General features: G+C 32.0%; 2 protein-coding genes and 1 long non-coding RNA gene across 5 annotated transcripts; 2 read left to right on the top strand and 1 right to left on the bottom strand.

Moving 5' to 3' along the window:
* The first annotated feature begins 1,591 nt into the window (after positions 1–1,591).
* On the top strand, positions 1,592–5,121 carry LOC131603808 (uncharacterized). Of its 3 annotated transcripts, none has more exons than XR_009284509.1 (4): positions 1,592–1,899; positions 3,345–3,479; positions 3,626–4,468; positions 4,561–5,121. It is a non-coding gene; the product is annotated as an uncharacterized LOC131603808 (long non-coding RNA). The 3 variants fall into 3 exon arrangements; XR_009284511.1 differs by having other exon boundaries at positions 3,345–4,468; positions 4,561–4,611; positions 4,716–5,121; XR_009284510.1 differs by having other exon boundaries at positions 3,345–4,468.
* A 3,673-nt stretch (positions 5,122–8,794) lies between these two features.
* LOC131605866 (uncharacterized) lies at positions 8,795–9,388 on the bottom strand. Its single transcript, XM_058878184.1, has one exon. The coding sequence runs from the start codon at positions 9,386–9,388 to the stop codon at positions 8,795–8,797; it is 594 nt and encodes a 197-aa protein (XP_058734167.1).
* Positions 9,389–23,482: 14,094 nt separating this feature from the next.
* On the top strand, positions 23,483–25,395 carry LOC131603800 (protein RGF1 INDUCIBLE TRANSCRIPTION FACTOR 1). Its single transcript, XM_058876237.1, has 4 exons — positions 23,483–23,671; positions 23,783–24,028; positions 24,171–24,311; positions 24,998–25,395. Exons 1-4 carry the CDS (start codon positions 23,663–23,665, stop codon positions 25,349–25,351), a joined length of 750 nt encoding a protein of 249 aa, XP_058732220.1. The 5' UTR covers positions 23,483–23,662; the 3' UTR covers positions 25,352–25,395.
* Positions 25,396–25,725: the final 330 nt, after the last annotated feature.

Genomic DNA, 25,725 nt, shown 5'->3' with positions numbered 1-25,725 from the left:
TATTCTACTAGAGGAAACATGACCTAGCCTAAAGTGCCACAAAGAAGATTTAGGAATGGAGATATTATGAGACTTGTCAACAAGACAGTTATTAGCTAAGGGTGAAAAGCTTGGCTGGGAGGCTGAAGAAGGAGAGTAAGCTTTGTCTTCAAGGTGAGGTTCCTTTAAGTGCAAGTTATATAAGCCATTCTCTTTGCTACCCAAACCAATCGTCCTCTTGGTATTCAATTCCTGTAAAATGCAATGATCAACAGAGAAAACAGCTGAGCATTTCAAGTCATGGCATAGTTTGGAAATGGAAATAAGATTCAAATGGAAATCAAGAGCATATAAAACATGATTGAGATAAAGAATGGGAGAGAAAATGATGTTGCCAGCATATTGAACCATAGCGCAGTTTCCATTTGGTAATGTAATTCTGACAGGATGGATTTTGTAGTAAGAATGAAACATTTCTAAAGAGGCACACACATGATCATTAGCACCTGAATCTAAAATCCATGAAGGAAGGGATTTCTTAATAGTAGCATTACAAGTACTACCTGAGGGTTCATTAGAGGCACTTAAGGAAACCTGATTGGTAGTAGGAGTATGAGTGGAGGAAGGAATGCTGGATTGTTGTAAGAGGCTAATGAGTTGATCATATTGTGCTTGAGTGATAGGCATCTGCTGACTTGCATTAGAAGCAACAATAGAAGCATCAGGTGATTGAGAGGAAGATGAAGAATCAGATTGGTTGGCATTAACAAATGCTTTGTTCTTGTTAAAGTTGGGGTGGCCATGCTTCTGGTAACAAAAGTCAACTGTATGGCCAGATCGATTGCAAAAGGTGCAGACTCTAGGTGTGTTCTTGGTGTTGTTGTAGCCACCTTTGTACCTTGAGTCTTTATGTGCAGCATTCACCAAGATAGAACTATCATCCACAACATCTACTTTCTTGTGGTGACTCTCTTCTTGGACAACAAGAGAGTAGATACGATTGATGGAAGGAAGAGGGTCCATGAGCAAGACTTGCGTCTTAACAACAGAAAAGGAATCGTTCAAGCCAGTGAGGAACTGTATGGCTTGTTCCTCAAGTTTGTGTTCTTGAGCTTTTCTCACAGCATTGCATCTGCATCGGAGAGAGCAAGTACAGATGGGTAATGGTCTGTGAGAGTAAAGTTCTTCCCACAATGCTTTCAGCTCAAGAAAATACTCCATAACAGTTTTGGTATCTTGCACTAGTGTAAAAACAACAATATAATTTTAAAATTTACACCCGATATACTAAAAACGGGTGTAAATAAGAAATATGGTGGCAATTTTATAAATATAGTATCATTTTAAGTAATAGCACGTGAGAATTTACACCCTATTTTAAAATAATGGGTGTAAATTAAAAATATTATTATTATCAAATCCCAATTACTCCCGTTAAATTTAAAACGGGTGTAAATTTAAATTGATTAAAAAAATTATTTAATTTTATTACTCAAAATATTAATATTATTCTAAACACATTTACAACCCAAAATCTATTTTATTGACTCACTTTTTAACTATCTATTTTGTATATTTACTCTTAAAACTATTGTTTTCTTCAAACTTGAATCTAAACCCGACAAAAGTGCTTATTTTCCAAAAGCTATTTTTTTCTCTCATCTTCCTCACATAACAACAACAATACACTCAAATTCTTCATCTAGTTTTTCAGAAAAAATTGATAAAACAAACAACCAACAATCAGATTCCGTTTTTGACTTGGAATTGTTTCAATTTCGGTTTCGCGGTTCTATTTGAGCTTCACGGCTATGTTTGGTATTCGCGAAGGTTTTTTGTTCAGAAACCAGTTCTGTTTTGCTTCGAGTTTGGAGGTTTCGACTCAGTGCGGAGTTTGAATTCGAGCGGAGCTTTTTCAAGGTTCATATTTTGCATTCGAGCCAATTTTTCTGTACTTGTTTGTTTCAATTTCAAATAGAGTTTTGTTTCAGAATTTAATTTACGTTTTCGACTCAATTACGGGTTCTACTACAGTTTGATTGTGATTCGATTTCGGTACAGTTTTTGGTTTGGATTAAAATTAAAGTGAGTATACAACATCATAAATCTAAATTGGATGAGAGCTTACCGGTAGAAATGAAGAAAAATGCAGAATTTGTCCTAGCTCGCAAGGTGTTCGATGAAATGTCCCAACCGAATTCGTCAGTCTTTTTCTTCCGCTCTCAACATTTTCATTTCTTGGATTATTTTTTTTTATCTGTTGATAACCTCAAATAACCCAATCCAGACAAACCCTTGGTTGAATTTAAATTGATGAAATAGTTTTATGCATGAAATATATCCAACATATAACATAATTTTTTTCAGCAGGGAAGAATTTATTGGTTATTATATGAGCTATCTAACAGAGGCGTTGCATGATATTAGTAGTATTGAATTGAGAGCTATAGTTAGGCAGCCCCTTGGTTTGCACTTGGAGGTAAAAAATTGTGGTTATCGTTGGATATATAAGGATGATCTGGAACAATTAAACCCACAAATGATGTACAATGGAAATTAATGTGCATTGTTATAGTGATAATAAGAACATGCTTGATCTTTGATTATCTCTAATGATATATTGCTAAATGTCAAAGTCTTGGATATATATTAATGTTAATGTTAAGTTGAAGTTATTAGTGGTGTAGCTCTTTTCATTAGTTAATGAGTACCTTATTCAATAGTTTTTTTAACATAAGTATACATGACCATAAAAGAAAAATGTGAGGCACTGTGTTTTTCTTACTATAATTGTGCAACCTTCTTGACATCATGCCTCTAAAATCCCCTGTCACACTCCCTATGACATGGCTTTGTTACCAGCATTAAGTAATTTTAGTAAAATGAAGTCTTACCTTACAAAATTTAAGAGTTAGACATGATGTTGCTTTAAAGAGAAAAATACATTGAACTCTTACAGTTTTTAATGTTAGATCTTGTTGGATTTACGAGTAGAGTAATTTATGCACAGTACCATTGATCCGAATATTTTAATTGCTACATACTACAAAGAAGAATGAATCCAAAGCTAATTATATTAACCAACTCTAGCAGTTTGTAATAAATTGTAAATGAATTTAGAGATAGAAGAAGATTTTCAGACTTTAATTTGAGCTTCCATAGACATTCCTCATGCTTGCGGTATATTCCAACAAATTATGTTATAAACCCTTCGTATTATGTTATATGTTGTACTCTATTGATTATAAAACCATGAGTGAATCTTCAGTTAGTAGTTTATGGTCTTGAAATAGTTGGTTCATAACAAAAAATGTCTTAACTTTAACCCATATGTATTATGATTTTTGTTGCTTCTTTGATATCAGGTTTTTGGGATGGACAAGAAATACTGGTTCATTCCTGCTTATTCAGAAGAAGATATACGAAGGATGCCGACTCTACAAGGTCTCGAGTATCCATCAAAACCCGACTTCGATTCCCAATAGTTTAAAAACACAAAGGTCATATTTGGTTTAAGTTTAATGCTTTCATTTCTAGTTTCACTTTTAATAACAAAACTTTCCCGGTTTTCATTCCATTCATGGTTATTTCGAAAACATGTTTTTCTTTTCATGTACAAATCTTTAAAAAAAATCCTTGCTTCCAGTCGCGTCTGAACGGCAAAAACAAGTGATGCGTTGAGAGTTGTTAAGTTCACAAGCAATGTTAGGGGTTGGAGCTGATGCAGGTCTTTCCTCTTCATCTCTTTGCAAATTGCAGCCTCTCCTCTCACGTCTCACAACCTCTCTTCTCAGTTCTCTCAAGTTTTTGCAGGTCAAGTTTTTTGTCTCTTTTTTTCTTTTTTCCTCCCTATTCTCTCTCCGTTTCTTCCATTTGTTGGGGTTTTCCGCAGATATGCCTCCTGTTGCAACATAGGATTGCTTCCATCAGTAGCAAGCAACATCAATGTCACAACCACTTTGACTTGGTTACTTTGATTGAGTAATGTCTTACTCTTAACAATATTGTTCTTTTCTTACTGGATGCAGGTCAGCTATGGTTAGACATTACATTAGAATAAAGAAACTAGTACTGAAAACTCAATTAATTAATACGGAAAAGTCATCGATGCTCGCTTTAAAACCATTGGATGCGGATCCGCCAGTGCTTCCTCATCCGTCGGTAGGTTATTTTGTTTGTGTTGGTTATTTATATATCCAGTCATTATCGGGTTAATCCGTGGTTTAAGCTTTGTCTTCGTTGTTAAACCGGTGATTAAAATAAAGCTGCTGATTCTTACACTCTTTCCTATACTCACAAAAGGCAAAACCCTAATTTTCATCTAGCTTCAATCGGAGCCCGTGAGAAGAAGATGCCTGCGAAGGAAGATAGCTCGGAGAAGGAGAAGTCTCTAGATCTCTTTCTAAAGATCGGCTTAGACGAACGCACAGCTCGAAACACCATCGCCAACAACAAATTCACTACCAATCTCACTGCTGTTATCCACGAGGTATTCATTTCATTCTATATTCTATTTTCTTTTTAATTTTGTGCTCTCTTTCAAACTTTTTATTATTTTTTGTGTTTCTTTGCTGTTTTAAGGCCGGTGTTACCGACGGATGCAGCCGATCAATTGGGAACCTTATTTATACGGTGAGTTACATGTCTTCTGTTTTGCATGCAACAATAAGGAGCTGAAATGCTTCAAGGTTTTGAGGAAACGATAATAAATTAATGGGTTTAACGTTGTTGTGTAGATACTCATACTGTAGCTCACTCAAGGAATAGGTCTTCTAAGACAACTAGTGATTTTGATAGTCCCCGTTCTGTGTTTCTTGAACGGGCATTTTTGTCATATTCTCGGAGGGGCACTATCAACGGCTCGGTATGGTTACTATTTATATATGTGGCTCTTTCTTGTAATAATTTCTTGTGTCTTGTTTTTTTGCATACAGAAAACAATTGCTTCTCCAGGACGTGGTATTTTGGCCATGGATGAATCCAATGCTACATGTGGAAAGCGGTTGGATTCAATTGGACTAGAGAATACCGAAGCTAACCGTCAAGCATGGCGTAAAATTATATATGAAGAAAGTGTTATGACTTAGTTAAAATATAATTTTTATGTGTATGATTTTATAATACTTGAAATATTATGACTGTACATGATTTTGTATACTTTTTCGTTAATATTAAAAATATTTTGACTTAGTTAAAATGTGATTTTTATGTGTATGATTTTATAGTATTTACAATATTATGACTGAAAATAAAATATAGCTAAATGGTGTTTATGAAATAGGGTGTAAATAGATATAATTGTTCATTCATAAATGGCGTATTTACACCCGATTTTTACTAAAATAGGGGGTAATTAAGAACATATTTACACCCGATTTTTAATAAAATAGGGTGAAATTAAAACGTAATTAAGCCCATTTACACCCGATTTTTATTAAAACAGGGTGTAATTAAAACGTAATTAAGCCCATTTACACCCGATTTTTATTAAAACAGGGTGTAATTAAAACGTAATTACGCTCAGTTACACTCGATTTTTTTAAAACAAGGTGTAATTAAAAACGTAATTACGTTAAATTACACCCGATTTTTATTAAAATAGGGTGTAATTAAAAACGTAATCACACCCAATGACACCCGATTTTTATTAAAATAGGGTGTAATTAAAAACGTAATTACGCCCAATTACACCCGATTTTTGTTAAAACAGGGTGTAATTAAAAACGTAATTACGCCCAATTACACCCGATTTTTGTTAAAAATAACGGGTGTAAATTCGTTAGACATTTCTCACCCTGTGGATATACACCCGATTTTTATTAAAAGTAATGGGTGTAAATTTAATAAAAAACGGGTGTAAATTAACATTTTTGTACTAGTGTTGCTTCAAATTGTTAATGTTAGATCGTAATGTGAGAATGCGAATACGATCAGCTTTAGAAAAACGCTCACGTAAATCGTTCCAAGCAGTCAAAGCATAATCATGATAAAGTATCGTAGATGCGATTTGATCACTAACCGAATTGATAATCCATGAGAGAATGAGGTGATTACAGCGTTCCCATTGAGAGAAGTTAAGATCATCATCAGGAGGAATCTCCATGGATCCATCAACAAACCTTGCCTTGTTCTTGGCTCCCAAGGCACGTTGCATGGATTTGCTCCATGACAAGTAGTTAGAACCATCAAGCTTGGGACTGATGTTGACAGAGTTGGGACCTTCGCTTGGATGAATATAGTAGATAGAATCAAGATCAGATTGATGAGTAGGAGCTACGCGCGGCGGCATGATTGGATCGATGAGAAAAAAACAGCAAGAAGCTGCAACAAGAAATGGCAGAACGAAGATGATGAAGATCTTCAACTATGAAGATCGTAACAGAAAAATGATGAAGATCGCTAAGAAAGTGCAGCGATTGATGAAGAAAAGGGAGAATGAGAACTTGTTCATGGAGAGAAAACTGATACCATATTAAGAGATTTCAACATGAACATGAAAGTGAATAAAGGTGATTCTCATTACTCATTAGGATGAGCACAATGTGCTTTTATACAAGATTGAGTTACATCATAAGAAGCTGAACATGTGCTACATGGAATAAAATCCTAGAGTAACAAACTAACTGAAATAACAGAATTCAGTTAGTGTACTTTCTCTCTATCCTTTTTATCATTACTCACATACTTCAATAATATGTAACAAAATCTTGAATTAGAGTGACAATGTTGACTATGGATTTGTTTAATATTCTTTATAAACAATTTATTATTTTTGTGTATTTTCGCATATTTACAAGGACAATAAAAAATCCATTATTCCCAGGACGATTTTTTTTCGTGATTTCAAGAAATTAAATCACTTCATTCTCGTACTTTTCATTTAACCTATTGTCTTTCATACGACTATGATCCATAATCACATAGAGCTATAGAAAATAAAATAAAAATCGTACATAACCAACAACAATGAATATCTCATTTCAATAAAACGACAATAATAATAAACATTCAATCTCAACACACCAACTACAAATACTACAAAAACAACACAATATGATACCTTAAGTCTCAAAAACAACAATAACAACTACACCAATAATAATAACGACGATGACGATAACAATGACAACAACATTACTGGTACAATGATGTTGAAACTTTTACATGCCACAAATATGTTGAGATAGTCAAAGAAATGTGTTGGTTTGAGGTTTGAGTTTCCTTATTCGAGCTTCCTTCATCCTTTGTTTACTCCATTCGACTTGGAGAATATGAAGAATGGTGTTTTGCTTGTTCGATAGAGAAGATGACGAATAATTTTTTGTTCTTTCGCTAGGGAACAAAAAGTTTATGAGAAACGCAAAAGAGAATGAGACTTAACATTCTGATGTTGGAATTAAAATTTATTTTGGAGTTTATATCTCCATTGGTAAAAGCCTCTGACCGAAAAACGATTTATATTGTAATTAAAAAATTAAATAAAATAAGGGCGTCATTTTAGTTGTAAATAAAATATGAAATTGTAGAAGCTACGAATTGAAGCTCAAATCCTGAGCAACATTTACTTTCGATTTTCAATAATGGAGAGAATAGATGATTTATTTTATCATTAAAAAATTAAATAAAATAAGGACACCGTTTTGGTTCTAAATAAAACACAAAATTGGAGGAGTTAAGAATCAAAGTTCAAAATCAGAGCTATATTTCTTGTCAATTTTACTAAAAAACTGAAGGATAAGATTTAATTTTAAAAAAATTATAATAAAAGGTCGTGTTTAGGACATTTAACCTCGATTTTTTATTGAATAAAATGAAAATTTTATATTTCATTATCAGTAGTAGTATGTTCATCTTCATATTCAATTCATTGTCTCAAACAAATATATGTGAACTATTTATTCTTTACTTAGTGATATCTTTGATCATAAAAAATAGAGATGATCATACCATGCAGGCCACTAAGGTTGATATTCTCTAATGCATGTTGATAAATCTTCTGATGAAACCGAAAACATCACTCACATGTGTGCAATCTTGTACCACTGATATGTTCAAAAATCAACAACAATCCTGGTTTGAAGAAAATTTATGATTTAAATTTACGAAATTGACCCTTTCAAAAACACTTTTGTGATAAAATTGTTTTATGTCAGATACATGGTATTGTATTTTTCTACTGATGATGATGTGCTTACATCACATTCCTCTTAAAAATTGTATTCTTATTAGTATTACTCATGTTTGTCATTGCAAAATTGAATTGTGATCAGATATTGATTTTACGTGTAATGGAGAGAGTTAGGGACTTATTTTGATTTGATTTTATAAAAATGAATAAAATTTTAAAAATTTAAAAACCACAAAACTTGTTTGGTAATATAATTTTAGCAAATTATTTTTGAAAACTATTCACTATTTTAAAATTTAAAATAATAAAAAGCTAAAATAGATTTTTGAAGTTTTGGTTTTGAATTTAGTTTTGAAATTAAAAAGAAGAAAAAACAAAAAAAATGTATATTTTTTATTAATGAGATTTGTAATATTTTACAACTTTTAAACAATTTCTAAAAGTAAGATTATCAAATATATTTTATTTTATTTTTTCTTTTAAATTATTTTTATAAAAAATTACAAAATAATTTTTAAAAAATAAAAAGTAAAATACTTTTTTTGTTTGTTGATAAAGGGCAATATATTCAAAAAAAAATATTGATACAAAAAAAAAGTTGGGGACTAGGCCAAAACTCATCCAAAAGTATTTAAATTTGTAAAGAGACAAACCATATCTATTTTTTTTATAAAATCACTCCTAATATCAATCCCTAAGCGGATGCAACCGGAAACAAATCCACCCAAGCCAAAAACTACGATAATCTTCCAAGCCAAAAAACCGCTCCAAAATTATTCCGGTCGGAATGATATCATCCAAATGGAGCCAAAGAAACAATTTATGCCACCAATCTCTAGCAATGTCACAATAAAGAAAAAGATGATCTAGATCCTCTTGAGCCCGACCGCTCAAAGAACACACTAACAAACTAGGATCTAAAAGAGTTCCACGTTTAGCTAATTCAACTTTCGAAGCAAGTATATTCCAAATCAATCTCCAACCGAAAATATGAATACGACTAGGAACCTTTGACTTCCATAAACGAGAAAAAGCTAAGCTAACCGAATTGTTCAACGGAGGTGACAAAGAGTCAAAAGACAATATGGAATCATAAGTATTACTCACCGTGAATCCGGAAGTATTACGCCACCAAACAAACGAATCCCCAATCAATTGACAAGGTTGAACCGGAGCAAGAAGAATCACCAAATCAAAAAATTGAGTCGCGGCTGCCCCATTTTCCACATCACAATTGAAATCAAAAGACCAATTCCAAGTTTCTCCATTCCAACTATCCATATCAGCCACCTTTGCGTGCAGATTATCCTTCAAAGTAACTAAATCTGGAAAAGAGTTCCAAGCGGTGTTGTACCGAACCAAGTGTCAAACCAAAATTCATGAAAGGTAATAACATCCTCTTTTGGGTGAAGTGGAAGAATTTGTAAACTCAAAGAGAAATGAGGGTTAGGATTAAGAGATGTTGATGAAATGAACAAAGCTCTTCTTCTAAAATGGAAGTGGAAAATTTTGAAGGAGGATAAAGCAATTTGGAGTAAATTTCTTCTCTTGAGATATCTCAATCCAAAACTTAAAGTGTTAGCATCTTGTGAGGAGGTTCTAAATCGTGAGGATTCTACTTGGTGGAAGGATATCATTCTTAATGATTTCTAGGAGGAGAGCTCCGAAGAAGGATTCTCCGATTGGGTAAATTGCAAGTTCATGAAAGGTAATAACATTATTTTTTGGCATAGTTGTTGGTTGGGAGATCAAACTCTTAGTACCTCTTTCCCATACTTGTTTGATCTTTCAACCAATAACTTTGCGCGGTTAGTGAGGTGATCTCTCGGAACAACGGAGTCTTTTCGTGGAACATCGATACTATTTTTGGAAACGATCGAATGCCACCTCCGGGTTCTAATGAGGGGGACTCGGTCGGGCCTCCCAATTGAGGGAGTTAAAGGACTTATTAAATGGCATTGCTCCGGACAACTCCGGTTTAGATGACTATCATTGAAATCTAACCACTAACGGTTTTTTTTCGGTCTCTAGTGTGTCAACGGGGGTGTCTAATGCTAAGGATTTGGCTTGGCCAACTTCTATAATAAATTTGTTAGATGTTATTTGGAAGACTAATATTCTGAAAAAGCTAAAGATTTTCTCTTGGAGATTCTTCATCAATAGACTTCCCCTAAAAGGTCTTTTGGCACGTAGAGGTTTGTCTAATTTCCCCTCTCTTGATTGCTTATTTTGCTCTAATCACCCGGAAACTTCGGAACACCTCTTCTTACAATGTCTAGTTTCGAAAGCGGTTTGGGAAAGAATCTATCTTTGGTTGGGAAATGGCTTGGAGTTTTCTATTGAAGAATTTAAGAGTTTTGGTAGCATTCAAGAGAAGGTAAAAAATACAAAGAATAAAGCAAAAATCAATCTTATTTGGTTGGCTTTAATTTGGAGTATTTGGCTAACTAGAAAAACCATATCTTCGAAAATGCACCCTTTAGCTTTGAAGTGATTGTTTCTAATACTATGTTCTACTCTTGGAGATGGTTTTGTAATAGTGACACCAAATCTAGGTTAATTTTTAATGATTGGTACAAATTACCTCTGAATACTTACAACTCTAATTAGAGTTTTTTTATTGTAAGAGTTAGTGCGATTTCTTATATTAATTGCCTATTAAAAAAATATTTATAAAGTTAAATTACCTAATAAATTCGTATCACTAAACTAAATTGTTAATGCATGTATATTACACGACAAAGTGAGAATTGTGTTTTTTTTCTTTCTTATAAAAATTATGCGATTAATTATGTTTTAACAAATATCAAATCATTATTTTAATAGTTGCTACCCTAGCACCAAAGAATCTTGGATTTTTTCTGGTAATTATGATTCTTATCATACCTAATACATTGCTATGTTATGCTGTTCCAAATTGACAAATTTCTTTTGAATAGACTACACAACCGAATGTCATATTCATAATTTTAAATTGTGATTTGCAATTACAATTGCGACTTGTTGATGTGGTAATTCCTGCAACCATATCTAATCATAATTATACTGTGATTTTATAAAAATACATTCAGCCGCATTAGAAACTCCATGAGACAATTTCGTCCTTAGTTTTTTTAAGTATTTTCATCAAAACTCATTATTTCATAATCACAAAATTCAATTTACTTCAAATGTAATTAAAAACCTTAACATCGAGTGTTTTTTAACAAGTGTTTTTCAAAGTTGTAATTAGAACTTTGTTCAATCAAAATTAAAGCTGCAAAGAAGCAACGGTAATGACCAAAATTATAACACCTACAAACACAATTGCATCTGCAATTTAAAACCATGATCATAACTTAATATGACTTCTTCTAAACTTAGACAAATTTACTATCAATCTAAAAAGAACAAAAAATCATCTCAATATGATTTCTTCTAATCTTAGACAAACTTACTATTGATCTAAAAAGAACAAAAGTTCATCTCAATCATCTGAAAATTATACATCACATGCTTCTCCCAACCACACAAGTCATAAAAAGGTGGAAAACTATCACGACTTGCCACTTAAATTCTCTCAAGAAAGAATTGGAAATATGTTTACTGATATCTCCTAGGTAAAAAAAAAATTTTGACCAAAGTGACAGCCACACAAACACTGTGATATTCCTTGCCTAAGCTAAAAATCACGTGAATAGGGTTTTTGCAAAACCATACACCTAAGACAAGGGTAAAAGAAGAAACAAACAAAAATAAAAAGATCTCTTCCATTATTCCAAACTCCAAGAATAACTCTTGGTTCGAATGTAAAGGCATAATTAAGCTAGCAAGTTCCGAAATATTAGCACTAAATTAAGCTTGTAAGTAATTTGTCATTAATTGTGTTGGTTATTGATTAGTGCTTAATGAGTTGTGGCTGTCTGTCTGTTAGAAATGCACATAATTATTAAAGTACAGATTGATTGAGTGGTATAGTGGAGTAGTTGATGATTGGTTTAATGTTGTCCATGTTTGATTCCCCAAAAAACATGGGATTTTATCGCAAATACTTGTTTCGGAATTTAGCTGACTGAATTTAGACAATGCTGCCATATATGCACTAAAACAACATTGGTGCTGTTATAGACAGTGGCTGCTTGTTTTCCTTTCTAAAGTACCAGTACTCCTTTGGTTCTACACACTCACTCCTTATTATAAGATTCATTTTTAAAATTTGTTTAGTTTTAGGAATTTTGGTTTTAATTTTCAATTTTTAAAGGAATGAAAATTTAGTAAGTTTGAATTTGTTGTAGAATTAAATTGTGAACGAATATGATTTTAGGTAGGATTTTATTTTTGATTACTCTAATAATTATTTTTATGTTAAACTCTTAACTTATTGAATTTGGGAGGGTAAGAGAAATGTTTTTATTTTATTTAGTTAATTAGTATGAATAAGTTTATGTATTAGTTGAGTAAAATGAATAAATTATTGATTTATATTCAATTTTGGTCAATGTTATTTATTTTGGTAAATTATTTGGTACCGTAAATTTTGGTCGAGTACCTATATGATCATTAGTATAAATAAATTTAAATTTTAACTAATTTTAAAATAAAATAATATTAAAATTATATATGACATTGAATTTCATTATTTTATAAGATGAAATTATTTATATCCAATTAAGTTAAAGTATATCGAAGTGCTCACCATATATTTATATTTATATATTAATGTAAAAGAAATTAATATCTTAAAAAAATTAATTGAATTTTATAGATTAGGTCAAAAGAACTAGAGAAGTAAGGTGTAAGACTATGAAGTTTTCATATTATTTTAAGGAAAAATTGAAGATGCCAACGAGGTTGAATTTAGAAAGGTTGCTGGTCTTTTGAATATAAAAATTAACTTAAAAATAATTTTAGAAAAATAATTTATGAATCAAAAGTTTTAATTTTTATCTTTAATTTGAAAATAATTCTAAAACTAGAATAAATTTTACTTGAAAATAACTAAACCTATCAAAATCAATTTAATTTCTCATTTTTTTTAACTCATCCAAAAAAAAAAAACATACGAAGACATACAATATGCATAATGATTCAAGAATTGGAAGATGGGAAAGTTTGGACAAAAAGTAAAATAATAATATTTTTTGGGTTTTGGTTTTGTCTTATATAATTAAAAAAGAGAAGCAAAGTAGTGATTTCTATAGCTAGTTGCCACATTTTCTAAGTCACAACCAGTAAAAATAGTCATTGGGAGAAACAAGAAGAAAACGGCCTAGCTAAGACAAAACACAATTCCTACTACCCCACTTGCTAAGATTCTATACTATCAAAAATCAAACTCGTCCCATTGATTTCCCTGTCATAGAAACGAAATTTTTTTCAATGAAATGTCACAACCAGCAGCAACATTTCGAACTGTTGATAAATATTCGTATACCATGTGTTTTTCTTTATTGTATGTCACTATCAAGGATTGTTACCTAGCTAGGAGTTTGTTAGAAACGTATTAATGTCAACTTTAAATTGTTTTATTGAACTTAAGGTTATAATTGAATTCCACTGTTATCAATTTATTTTTACTCTTTGAAACTGCTAGACTGTTTAACTTCAAAGGGTTGGCTCAGTTGGTAAATGAGCTTTCTCCAAAAATGGACGAAACTGGTTAGTACCCGGGTTCGATCTCGGCTGGAGTCAAAACGCCCTGGGGCCACGGTGCCGTCGCCTCCGAGCATGGGTCCAAATTTGTGATGACTATAAATATCTCAATATTACTATAGAGGAAGTCTAACTATAACACAGAAAATACAAACATAAAGTAGATTCTCACGCCACGTGATCTAACTATCAACCTCACAATAACCTTAAAACCTTTGATAACTCTTAATCATGAGGAATAGTTATGCATTTGTGCTTTTATCAAGTGCAATTGACGCCCACCGTTGGACCCCGATAAAATTAACTTGCGCCACACACATCATTTAAGCGCGGTTTCTTTCACCATCATCTCACGAGGATGTTCGAGCAAAGCTCTATGACATTACAAACAAATAACGTTTTTTATGACGAAGCTTTCACCACGTACGATAAAAACCGCGGATACATGTGATCGGAGCATCTTGTTTTATTTAAATAATAATAATAATAAATCAGTTACCTCGGATTTAAATAAAACAGACATAAATATATGATCAGGGTTTGAGGTTCGATTTCCAACTTTTTTTAATTTAATGTTTTATATGGACCCAAAAAGGCGCATTTATTTTTTTTAGATTTTACGACTGATATGTTACCTCAGTTTTCTGTAAAACCGAGATAAAAACTCCTTTTTTTTTTGCAACCAAAAAGACACCTTGATTTTTTTGTAGATTTTATGAGATGGTTAGTTACCTCGGTTTTTTAGGTTATCCGAGATAAATACTCTTCATCTTTTTAATTCCTTAAGGCTATGTTTGGGAGTTTGGAGGGGAGGGGAAGGGAAGGCTTCCGAAAACGAATTTTTAAAAAAAATATAGAAAATTTTTTGACATTTTTTGAAAAAATGATTTTGTTTAGAATGATAAAAGAGTCATTATCATTACAAAATTCTTAATTTTCAAAATAGTATAACAACCTAAAAGATATTTGGATAATTTATATAAGCCCTCCAAAACCCTCCAAAACCCTCGTTCAATACAATTTTTGAGTTCCCCCATTTTATGGGGTTTTTGGTGTTATGAATAAAACCAAACCCTCCAAAACCCTCCTACCCAAAATCCTTTTCTTATTTTCACCCAATTCTTCCTATTTTCCAAAGCCCTACCCTCCCTTCCCCTTCAAACTCCCAAACATAGCCTAAGTGTCTACCTAAATAAATTTTCGAGCCCTAACGAAAGTACAGTACTTCTTCTCCAAGGAGTCATAGCGAACGAAAAAACTCTTTCACCGGTATGTTATTATTGTTCTTGTTGTTGTTGGACTCCATTACTGTTGTTCTTGTTGTTGATGTTGTTCTCCATTACTGTTATTCTTGTTGTACTCCATTACTGTTGTTCTTGTTGTTGTTGTTGTTGTTCTCCATTACGGTTATTCTTGTTGTTCTTCATTATTATTGTTCTTGTTGTTCTTGTTGCTGCTGTTGTTGTTCTTCATTTCTATTGTTCTCCATTGTTGTTGTTCTTGCATGTTGTTGTTGTTGTTGAGAAACATTATTTTGGGTTGTTTTAGGTTTTGGATGGTTTTCACTAAATATTGGTAAAAGAAAACTACATACGCCAAGTACTCAAGAAGACTGATCTAGCCACAAAAATAATGTTTATTGTAGTAGAGATGTATGAATATGACATCGATTACATTCCTAGAGGAAGCATCAAGTCAAATGTATTGGAAAATTTTATTGCAGAGTTAGGCTCACCCCACTTGGCGAAGAGGTTTCCCCTGCCTAGATCCTTTCACTGGATGGAGCCTATAAGGTGAAAGGGAGTGGCACTAGAATAGTGCTAGAAATACTAAATGACCTATTGATAAATCAACCATTAAGGTTTGAATTAAAGGCTAGTAATATTAAGCCAAGTATGAATCTCACATTACTAGTGAGTACCAGGGCGAAGGAACCATAGCTCATAAAATGAAGGAACTTCATGCTCAAGCAATTATGAAGAAGTATCTTCAAATGAAACATTCAAAAGAATAAAATAAGGAGAAATATCAACCTCAGGTAGAACCGTAAAAGAATCTTCCTTCAGCACAGAAGACAAAGTCTTCTTAAAAGCAACCTACGAGGTAGATACTGTTATGGCAACTAAACCGTCCTATGAATAACTGTTTAGGATGAGTGGTCAATTAGGTAAAGAAAATAATAAATTAGGAGAACACAACTTAGGTCTTAAAGATTATTTAAAATATCTGTAAAAAATCATTAAATTATTTGAGATAAAAAATCATTAAATTTGATTAAACTATCAAAACAGTGGCTTTAATTTGTACACATCTCAATAAATTATTTTATTAACCCAAAAGATGAGTATTCAAGTGCTTTATAGTAGAAGGGTGTAAATAAACGCTAAATAGGGGTTCGGAAAAGAACAAATCCAGCACAAGGCCCAACATGCACCAAAGAGACTGATCTACGTAAGACCAATCGATTAACACGTTATGGTAATAGATTGGAAGAGCTTGGCATGCATAATTTCATATCAAATCCAAGTAAAACTTGTCGTTCAAGTAAAACAAATCCTAGCATTGATGATGAACACATAAAATCTTGAAAAATATGGCAAACCAATCGATTAAAGCCCTTAGCTAATCGATTGACACACTCAATCTAGAAAGATTTTAATTTGATTTAATTTTCAATCACGATAATCCAAATTGATTTATTTGTGGCCTAAAAATAGGTAACTTGAAGATTTATAAAAGGAAGAAGAGGAAGAAATTAGAGTTAAGTAGAACTCAAATACAAGGACATAAGTCCAATCAGGCTCAAGGAAATGATGTTCAGGTTATATTCTCCCTCACACTAAACAAGTTGATATAAATACAATAGATTTTGACATTCCCATTGCTATGGGAAAAAGGGTTAGAACTTGCACTAAACACCCTATTGAAAAATATGCCTCCTATGGTAAATTTACACAAAGTTACGGGTCCTTTATAGTAATTGTTGGCAACATAGAAATTGTCAAGAAGCATTGCAGAAATGTAATTGAGTAGCATCTGTAACAGAAGAAGTTCATGTACTTATAAAAAATGGCACATGGGAGATCACCACTATACCAAAAGGGTAGATAATTGCATAATGCAAGTGGATATCAATTAAGTACAATCTTAATGGAAGTATAAACAGGTAAAAAGCCTTGTTGGTTGCTAAGGGGTTCAAACAATCTTATGGAGTCGATTATGAAGAGACTTTTGCACCGGGTGCAAAACTCAATCTCTGCCTAGGTTGTTAAAGTCACTACAACAAATTTGTCTTTTAGCAGCGCATCTACGAAAGCGCTTTTGGGAAAAGCGCTGCTATAGGGTGCGCAAAAAACAAAACTAAAAAACAAGGGAAAAACACGCTGGTAAGGGGGGGGGGGGGTACGAGAGCGCTTTCTAAAAAGCGCTGGTAAAGGGGGGGGGGGTACGAGAGCGCTTTCTAAAAAGCGCTGGTAAAGAGTGGGTACGAGTGCGCTTTCTAAAAGCGCTAGTATAGGGCACATTAAGAAAGCGCTTTATAAAAGCGCTGGTATAGGTATGGGGTACGAAAGCGCTTTTAGGGAAAAAAAAACGCCGGTATAGGGTACCTATGAAAGCGCTTTTGAAAAGCGCTGGCGTAGCTCATTTTAAAATTAAATTTTTTAAAACAAATTAAAACAAACGCGTTTTGTCTTTCATTATTCTTCATCGTTTCTTCTTGTTGCTGCACTGTTTTTCTTCACAAAGACGCCGTCACTGTTCTTCACAAGACGCCGCCGCCGCCAACCTCCACAGGGCCGTCGTCGTTCGTTCTTCATCGTTCTTCTTGCCTTCTGTTCGCCGTTGCCGTTCGTTTTCTTCTTCGTTCACAGCCGGCGCCGTTCGTTCTCAACATCTCCTCTCAGCAACAACAACTTTGAATTCGTTTGGAGGTAAATCTTCTATCATCTTTCACTATTTTGTTGTTATTTGAAACCCTAATTCTGATGTGAGGTTGAAGATGAAAGTGAGGTAGCAAGGATGAGAGTGAGGTTTCAAACGTTGTTTTGCTTTGTTTGTATATTAGGGTGTGTGGTATATGTTTTGATACATTGTTTTGCTGAGTTTTGCTTTGTTTGCTCTGTTCAACACAATGAAACAAAAATTGCATAGACAAAATTACTCAATGCTCAGGAATTGACTTAATGATGTCGGAATCACCTGAAATAAAAAAACAACGTATAAAATTAGAATATAAAAACTAAATGTATTACAAGTTTCTAATATTGAAATATTGAAATAGTTGAAATAGTTGAAATAGTCAAAGCCTTGTAAGTTTTGCTTTGTTTGTATATTAGGGTCTGTGGGATATGTTTTGATAGATTTTACAGTCTGTGAGGATCAAAATTGTTGTCTCATACCGAGGCATATTCAGAATTTTATTTGCAATAAAAGGTTTATGAAACAGTGTGAATTTTTTGAATTTGCTAAGTTCCATTTGTGTACCGGTCTCAAGTCTAAGGAGGAGGTTATAATATTTTGAAAGGAAAACTCTAGCCAAAGCATCTAGATATTTTGCAGTATAAAAACTAACTTTAGTATGTTCAATCTAACACGTAATAAAATCATTTTAAGCATACTTTTCTAGAACCAAATATTTGAGCATTTCGGTTTTGTAAATTCGAAAAGTCTAGAACATATGAACTACTTACTGCATTTTTCAAAAATCGAGTTCTAGCTAATTGAGTCTAGAACATATTTGAGCATTTCGGTATTGTAAATTCGGGTGTTTGTAGTTTCTAGCTAATTGATAATTGATTTCATATCATTTTAAATAATTGAGTTCTAGATTGGGGTTTTTTTGATATTGTGTTAGTAGTGGTGTATTTAACTGCATCGTGTGTGTTTAATTTTATAGTTACTTTGAAGCCTCTGGTTTCTACTTGTACAACGGCGATTCAATTTTAACTGCATCGTTCTTTTTTTCATTTTAATTTTAGACTGCTCATACAAAACCCGCAATTAAGGGTAAAGGGATTTTACAGGAGGAGGAGTCTGTTGCATCACTAAAAGAGGTACATTTAAAGTGTTAATATATAATTTGAATCTAAAACTGCATGATTTTATATTTTACCGATTGTTATATGATATTTAGGCATCTGCTCGGGGGTCACAACAAGTGATACAACAAGTTCGTAGCGTACCACCCAAGGGTCCTCCGAAGCAAGCGACAAAAAAAGGTGGTGCTTTTGTGCCTCGATACCGGACGACGCTCGGAACACTTGTTGATATGTCCGATTTGAAGGATGGTGCTTTCCGTGAAATCAATATGGATGAAGGTATCTTTGGTATTGAATTCATGTCAAATATTGCACTAGATGACTTGGAAGAGATTTTTACGCATGAACAACTAGGCGTCGCTAATATGCACTCATACATCCGGTAATATTCACTCATCCGATATATTATTTAATTAGTCGAACAATTTATTTACACATTTCAATGAAAATAATATAATGTTTATTATGTTTTTATTTAAGGTTGTTGTATGACAGAGTGATGCGCAGGACTGCATTGTCAAACAGATTCCGTTTCGTGTCTTCCGCCCATTGCAGCGGGATGACAATTGCTACGGAACCGGAATCAGTTAGACAGCGCTTAGTTGATAGATTCCTGTCCACCGGCAATACAGAATGTCTGATTCTTTGGACGTATAATACCCGACCAGTAGGGTTAGTTTTTCATTCTTGGTTCATCTTATCTTTGTTTCTTTTGCGTAGCAAAATTTTCATATAACCTATTGTTTTAATTTATAGAACATACTGGTTGTTGCTTGCTATCAACCCTATAAGAGAAGTGGTATATTTTCTGAATTCGGTAGATGGTGAGTGGACCAATTAACCAGCTATGAAGACAATGATTGATACGTTAGTGGGATCGTTCTAAATATTCGTGTATATTTATATATTTAATTATTTGTGAGATTGATCTAAATATATGCTTTTATATTTTTGTTAGATCAATACAAGTGTTTCGAAGTCAACGAGACGCACAGGTATCCCGGACTAAATCAAACAACATTACTTGGGTCAAAGTGCAGGTACATTAATTTTCACAATTTTGCTTATAATATTTATGCTACTTGATAAAACAAGACAACTATAAAATCTTATTTGTTTTTCTATGTAGTGTCTGATACAGCGAAACAGTTCAGATTGCGGATACTATGTTTTGAGGTTTATGAAAGAAATCATTCAAACGAATCAATTAGAGATCCCAATCACGATATGGATTTATAACTTAAGATAAATTCTTATAATTTATTACATTTAACTAAATCATTCATATTATGTTTTTGTTCTGTAGTACTTTGACGACTTCTATGCTGCTTCTTACACGAGACTTAAGTTGGAAGAAATCAAAGAGGATTTGTGTCAATTTTATATTCAGCAACTATTCATATAGGTATGAATACATTATTGTGTGAACAATTTTATGAATACATTATTTTGATAATGACTTTGTGTTTGAGTTTCTTTGGTGGATGTTGGTTCATGTTTGTTTTTGTTGTTGTTGAGCCTTTAATTGACCGTGTTGTTCTGTTCATACTTTGCAGGACCAGGCCGGCCGGGAAACGATCAAACTTTTGAAGTATAATATTATAGTACTCTAGGATGGTTACTAACTTTGTTCATACTGTTGCCAATATTTGAAATATAATATTGTTGATGTTACTGATTTAGTTTGTTTGACATGAGTTAGTTACATGTGAAACTTTCTGTATATATATCATACTTTACATGATTTAGTTTGTTTGACAGGAACTATAATGATGTATAAATATGATTTTGGATATTATAATGGTATTATATTAGTATATATATATATATATATATATATATATATATATATATATATATATATATATATATATATATTGTCCTACCTATAGTTGAAAATATATCGTCGAAAATTTATTACAGGTCGAAAATATTACAGGTCGAACTGGGAGGCTTAAATTACAGGTTGCACTTTAAAATACCTCATTTAGCAACGACAGTGCTTTTAAAAAACGCTCTTAAAGGGCCACCTACTAAAGCGCTTTATTACTAAAAGCGCTGCCTAAGTTTAAAAAAAAAAGCATAAAAAAAAAAAAACGCAACCTACGAAAGCGCTTTTGGAAAAGCGCTCTTATAGGGGGGGTACCAGAGCGCTTTTTCTAGAAAAAGCGCTCTGATAGGGGGGGCTACCAGAGCGTTTTTTCTGGAAAAAACGCTCTTATAGGGGGGGCCACCAGAGCGTTTTTTCTGGAAAAAGCGCTCTTATAGGGGGGCTACCAGAGCGCTTTTCTGGAAAAGCGCTCTTATAGGGGGCTACCGGAGCGCTTTCAAAAGCGCTTTCGTTACCTACGGCAGCAGGCTTTGGCAGTGATTTAAAGCGCTTTAGTAGCCCAAAATAAGCGCTTTTAAAGCCCTTCCGCATTGTAGTGAGTAGACTTTGAGAAACATTTTGACTCTGTTAACTAGAGCCTCCTAGATAATATGATTATATGCGTATGAAAGTTTAGACAAGTTTTCAGACAACTTTTTGGAAATAGTCTTGAATATTGAGTATAACCCTTAAGATTAGCTTTCAAAGACTCTTCACCATCTCCGAGAGGCAGGATGGCACTGTTGGTGAGATTGGTAGGCGAGTAGATGGGATAATTTCTTGAGGTCATGGTTGGAGGAGATCATTTTTTGTCCATGAGGAATATATGGTTGTTGATTTTTTCTCAATCCTTCTTGAGTTTCAATTTAGTGAGGAGAATGATAGGAGTTTCAACTTATCAAATCCAAGCTAGCCATTTCTCTCCCAAAAATAATTCTAAGCCACCCCTTGATCCAGCACTACTCCACGTACATCAGTTGGACACTTATTTTCAAATGGATAAACATCTACTTTAGTTCACAATTTATTATTGTATTTTTTCATCGGTTTATCTGTATTAAAAAAAACTACTTTAGTTAACGAATTATCTAAGTACATGTTTGATTTAGTTTTTTAATAGACAAAAACATTTTTAAACTTGTAAATTGATTTTGAAATAATTCTTAAATATTTAGTTCTTCTAAAATAGAAGTGATTTTTTCTTCAAAATGATTTTATATAAAGATAAAATTTATAACTTTTGAGTTTAAACGTGTATTTTATATGAATTACTTTACATCGAACTCACTTTTAATCAGAATCAATTTTATAAAATAAATTCACGCACAATCAATTTTATAATAATGTATAAGCGATTATTATATGTGTTTTTTTATATTTTATTTCTCATATATATATATATATATATATATATATATATATATATATATATATATATATATATATATATATATATATATATATATATATATATATATATATATATTATATGTTTTTTTTACAACTTAGTCAATAAAAATGTTAATAAAAGAGACCCCTATAAATACTTTTGCAATTTTGATGAATTCAAATCCATTAACGACAGTAATTCAAACGGACAAAATTTTCCGAGCATTAATTCTCAAAATTCGAGCCATAGAGCCTATCATCCTCAACTTACCATTGGCGTCATATCAGTAAGTAGTCTTCTAGGTAAACCTCTATTGTTTTTTCCATTAAAAAAACTATATAACTTTCATTTCTCAATCATATAAAAAAGAATAGATACAACAATTTTCCTTTCCATGATAAATGTGACATTAATGATTACTCTATATTACCACTTATCAAACAAGTATGCTCTTATTTTCCGGTGCTATGTTTTATACAATGTCTTGTTAACTAGGTTGGTGATTGGTGTCTCTATGCTCTAATTGCTTAGCTTTGAAGTCATTACAGTAATTAATTAGTATATTTAAAAACTATGCAAACTGTGGTGATCAGAGATTTGCAGAAGACCAACATAGCACGAATGAAATTAAAGAAAATAGTGTTTGGAGAAAAGGTGATTCCAAGTTTGGTTGTGCTTTCTCAACTAATCTCTCTGACCTTTCTCGTTCTCTTGTTCTTAACTTATGTTGAGCCAACTTGCAATCATTTTAAAATAATAATTAATTATAATTCCACTTACATTATTCAATGAAATTAATTTCAAATAATATTTTAAACACATATATTAATTATATGTCATATATATATATATATATATATATATATATATATATATATATATATATATATATATATATATATGACATTCCAATTTCTTATATTTTTATTTGTATATTTAATTTATTTAAAAAATCAATCCTCATAAAATTATTATAGAATTACACCAAGCTGTTAACTCGTTTCATTAAATTAAAAAAGTTTCAAAACAAAAAATATTCGACTACTATTACTATCTTATTAATGATTTTAAATTGTAATTATTTGTTTGTTATATTAATAATTTTTTATATTAAGGATTATAAAAATAAATATGACTGTAATCACGGTTGTAGTGTTATTTAAAACTATACTTTAGTTAAAAAAAATTTATAAGTCAAAAATCAAGTTGCTATGTTAATTCCAAGATTTTTTGAATAAGAAGAGAGGTGTGACAATTTAAAAAATAATATGTAGATTAAAAAATAGGAATTTAATTAAATGCAGCTTGTTCAAGAAAAGATAGGTTTGTTTAGAAATAGAGCTCTTTTGCCAAGATGAAGAGCAGAATAATTTAGATTATAAGAATGGGAGACATGGAAACACCTCCCACGTTCTCCTCATATCATAACTTGTTTCTTTATGATTCTCTCTTTTTCTGTCTTTTTCATCTTTCCCCTACCTATATATGTACAAAATATTTTCATATATTTATTCACATATCCAACAAAAATAATAAATAAATTTTATATATATAGTCCTCTTGTGAACCTCCATAAGTACTCTTTTGTGTTACCTTGATTATATTCGAGTTCAACAAGTTTTTCTATGATCATGGTAATTTGATGAATTCTCTTTCTTTTACTATCGAAATTCTTATATATTGATGAATTTTTATGTATACTTTTGGTTTAAATTATGATATAATTTGGTTATTGTTAATTATAGGGATATCAAAAGCCTGCATGGTTGGAAGCTCTTTATGCAGAAAAGTTCTTTGTTGGTTGCTCTTATCATGAAAATGCAAAAAAGAATGAGAAGAATGTTTGTTGCTTAGATTGTTGTACAAGTATTTGTCCTCATTGTTTGCCGTCTCATCGCTTCCACCGCCTTCTTCAAGTCCGTCGTTATGTTTATCATGATGTTGTTAGATTGAAAGATCTTCAGAAACTTATTGACTGTTCCAATGTCCAGGTATATAATTGTGTCAAAGAGATTGTTGTTAGCGTTTCTCAGTTAATTCAACTATAATTCTAGTTAATTCAACTATAATTCAATCTTTCTTAATCTTAACATGAAATTCGATTGAAAAAGGTTTGAATTATGTTTTTTATAGGCCTATACTATCAATAGTGCTAAAGTGGTTTTCATCAAGAAGAGGCCTCAAAATCGACAATTCAAAGGATCGGGAAACTATTGTACTTCATGTGATAGAAGCCTTCAAGAACCTTTTATTCATTGCTCTCTTGGATGCAAGGTACATATATTAATTATATGCACTAAACAAACTAAAATCAGTCTTATCATATCAAAACTTTTATGCATATAATTAGAATTATGGATTAATGAAACCGATTAGTTGTTCTTTTATGCTTAATGATTACTGAAATTGAAATTGACTTGAATTGAATTGAACATATAATTTTATCTATTTGAACTATATACTAAAAGTGATTGCAATGTTTATAGAATTTAGGGTTTAGGGTTTGATTTGTTATAAATTCTTAGATATGAAATCAAACTCATAAAACAGATACATGAATTATAAAGATTGATATATAGCAATTGAACCGAGACTCCATGTAGTTTACGATATTCATATATTCTGTCATGTTTTAAAAGACAATCTACTACCTTGAAAATGGTTGTGACAAAAACAGTATCGAAAGATGTCGATACCGATACTGTTATGCATCTTTTTATGATGAAAAAGAAATTATGGTTATAAAGTGCAATGACTTATAAAGTGCAATGACTGCAATTAGTATTACTTCATCTGTATCAATCGAAATCGCAAAAGCCTTTACTGTTATTTAAACTTGTGTATCGATCACATGCCCTAAATCTTGATAGTTGAATTATATATATTTATGAAAGTGATTATTAAGATAGAAGAAAATGAGTTAGTTTAGTGTTTAATATATTTTGATGATATATTTGTAGGTGGATTTTGTGCTGAAACACTACAGGGATCTTTCACCCTACTTAAGGACATGCAACATCCTACAACTAAGTCCTGATTATCTCATTCCACAAGAAATGGGAGAAGAAGAGATGACAAGATCAACAATTGATGAACAAATGAGTTCATATTCAGGATCATCATCATCATCAGGGTCAGAAAATATGAGCATTGCATGCACAGAAATTGTAAGGAAAAGAAGAAGTGGATGGACAAGCATGTGTGCAAAATTCATGACCAAAAATAATATTATCAATAAAGTTTCTGATGAAGACATGGCTTCAAGTATGATTAGTAGAAGAAAAGGAATCCCTCATAGATCTCCTCTATGTTAGTGTCTTAATTAGCTACCTTAATCAATAAAATTTAATTAAGCTAATTAAGGTTCCAACAACAAAGAGGTAAAAGAACATTTACTAGTTGGATATTTAATTTTTTTTTTTTCATTAGTTCTGTGACATGATGTTTTGACTGAAGTGAATTGTTCAAAGTTGTTACTACCTTTCTATCTCGAAATTGAAGTTTTTTTTTTTGTTTAATTAATCACTTGGTCGGGGGTTTTGTCTTAATGGTATCACGTGATTCCCAATTCCAAGTTATGGTGTGTACATTTATTTAAGTAATTTCTTATTACCATGGTGATTATAATAATTGTTGTTAGTACAACTATCCTAGTCAAGAATCATGCTTTTGACTAGCAAGAACAAAT

The sequence above is a fragment of the Vicia villosa genome, linkage group LG1 (assembly GCF_029867415.1).
Source record: "Vicia villosa cultivar HV-30 ecotype Madison, WI linkage group LG1, Vvil1.0, whole genome shotgun sequence".
In the NCBI taxonomy this organism is placed as follows: Eukaryota; Viridiplantae; Streptophyta; class Magnoliopsida; order Fabales; family Fabaceae; genus Vicia; species Vicia villosa.
The sequence above is the reverse complement of the archived record's forward strand: the minus strand, read 5'-3'. Positions and strand labels throughout refer to the sequence as shown.

Coding starts and splice junctions, on each gene's coding strand:
- LOC131603800 (XM_058876237.1), top strand. Junction 24,029..24,170: donor TTGACTGTTCCAATGTCCAG/GTATATAATTGT, acceptor TGTTTTTTATAG/GCCTATACTATCAATAGTGC. Junction 24,312..24,997: donor ATTGCTCTCTTGGATGCAAG/GTACATATATTA, acceptor ATATATTTGTAG/GTGGATTTTGTGCTGAAACA.
- LOC131605866 (XM_058878184.1), bottom strand. CDS start 9,388: ATGGATAGTTGGAATGGAGAAACTTGGAATTGGTCTTTTGATTTCAAT.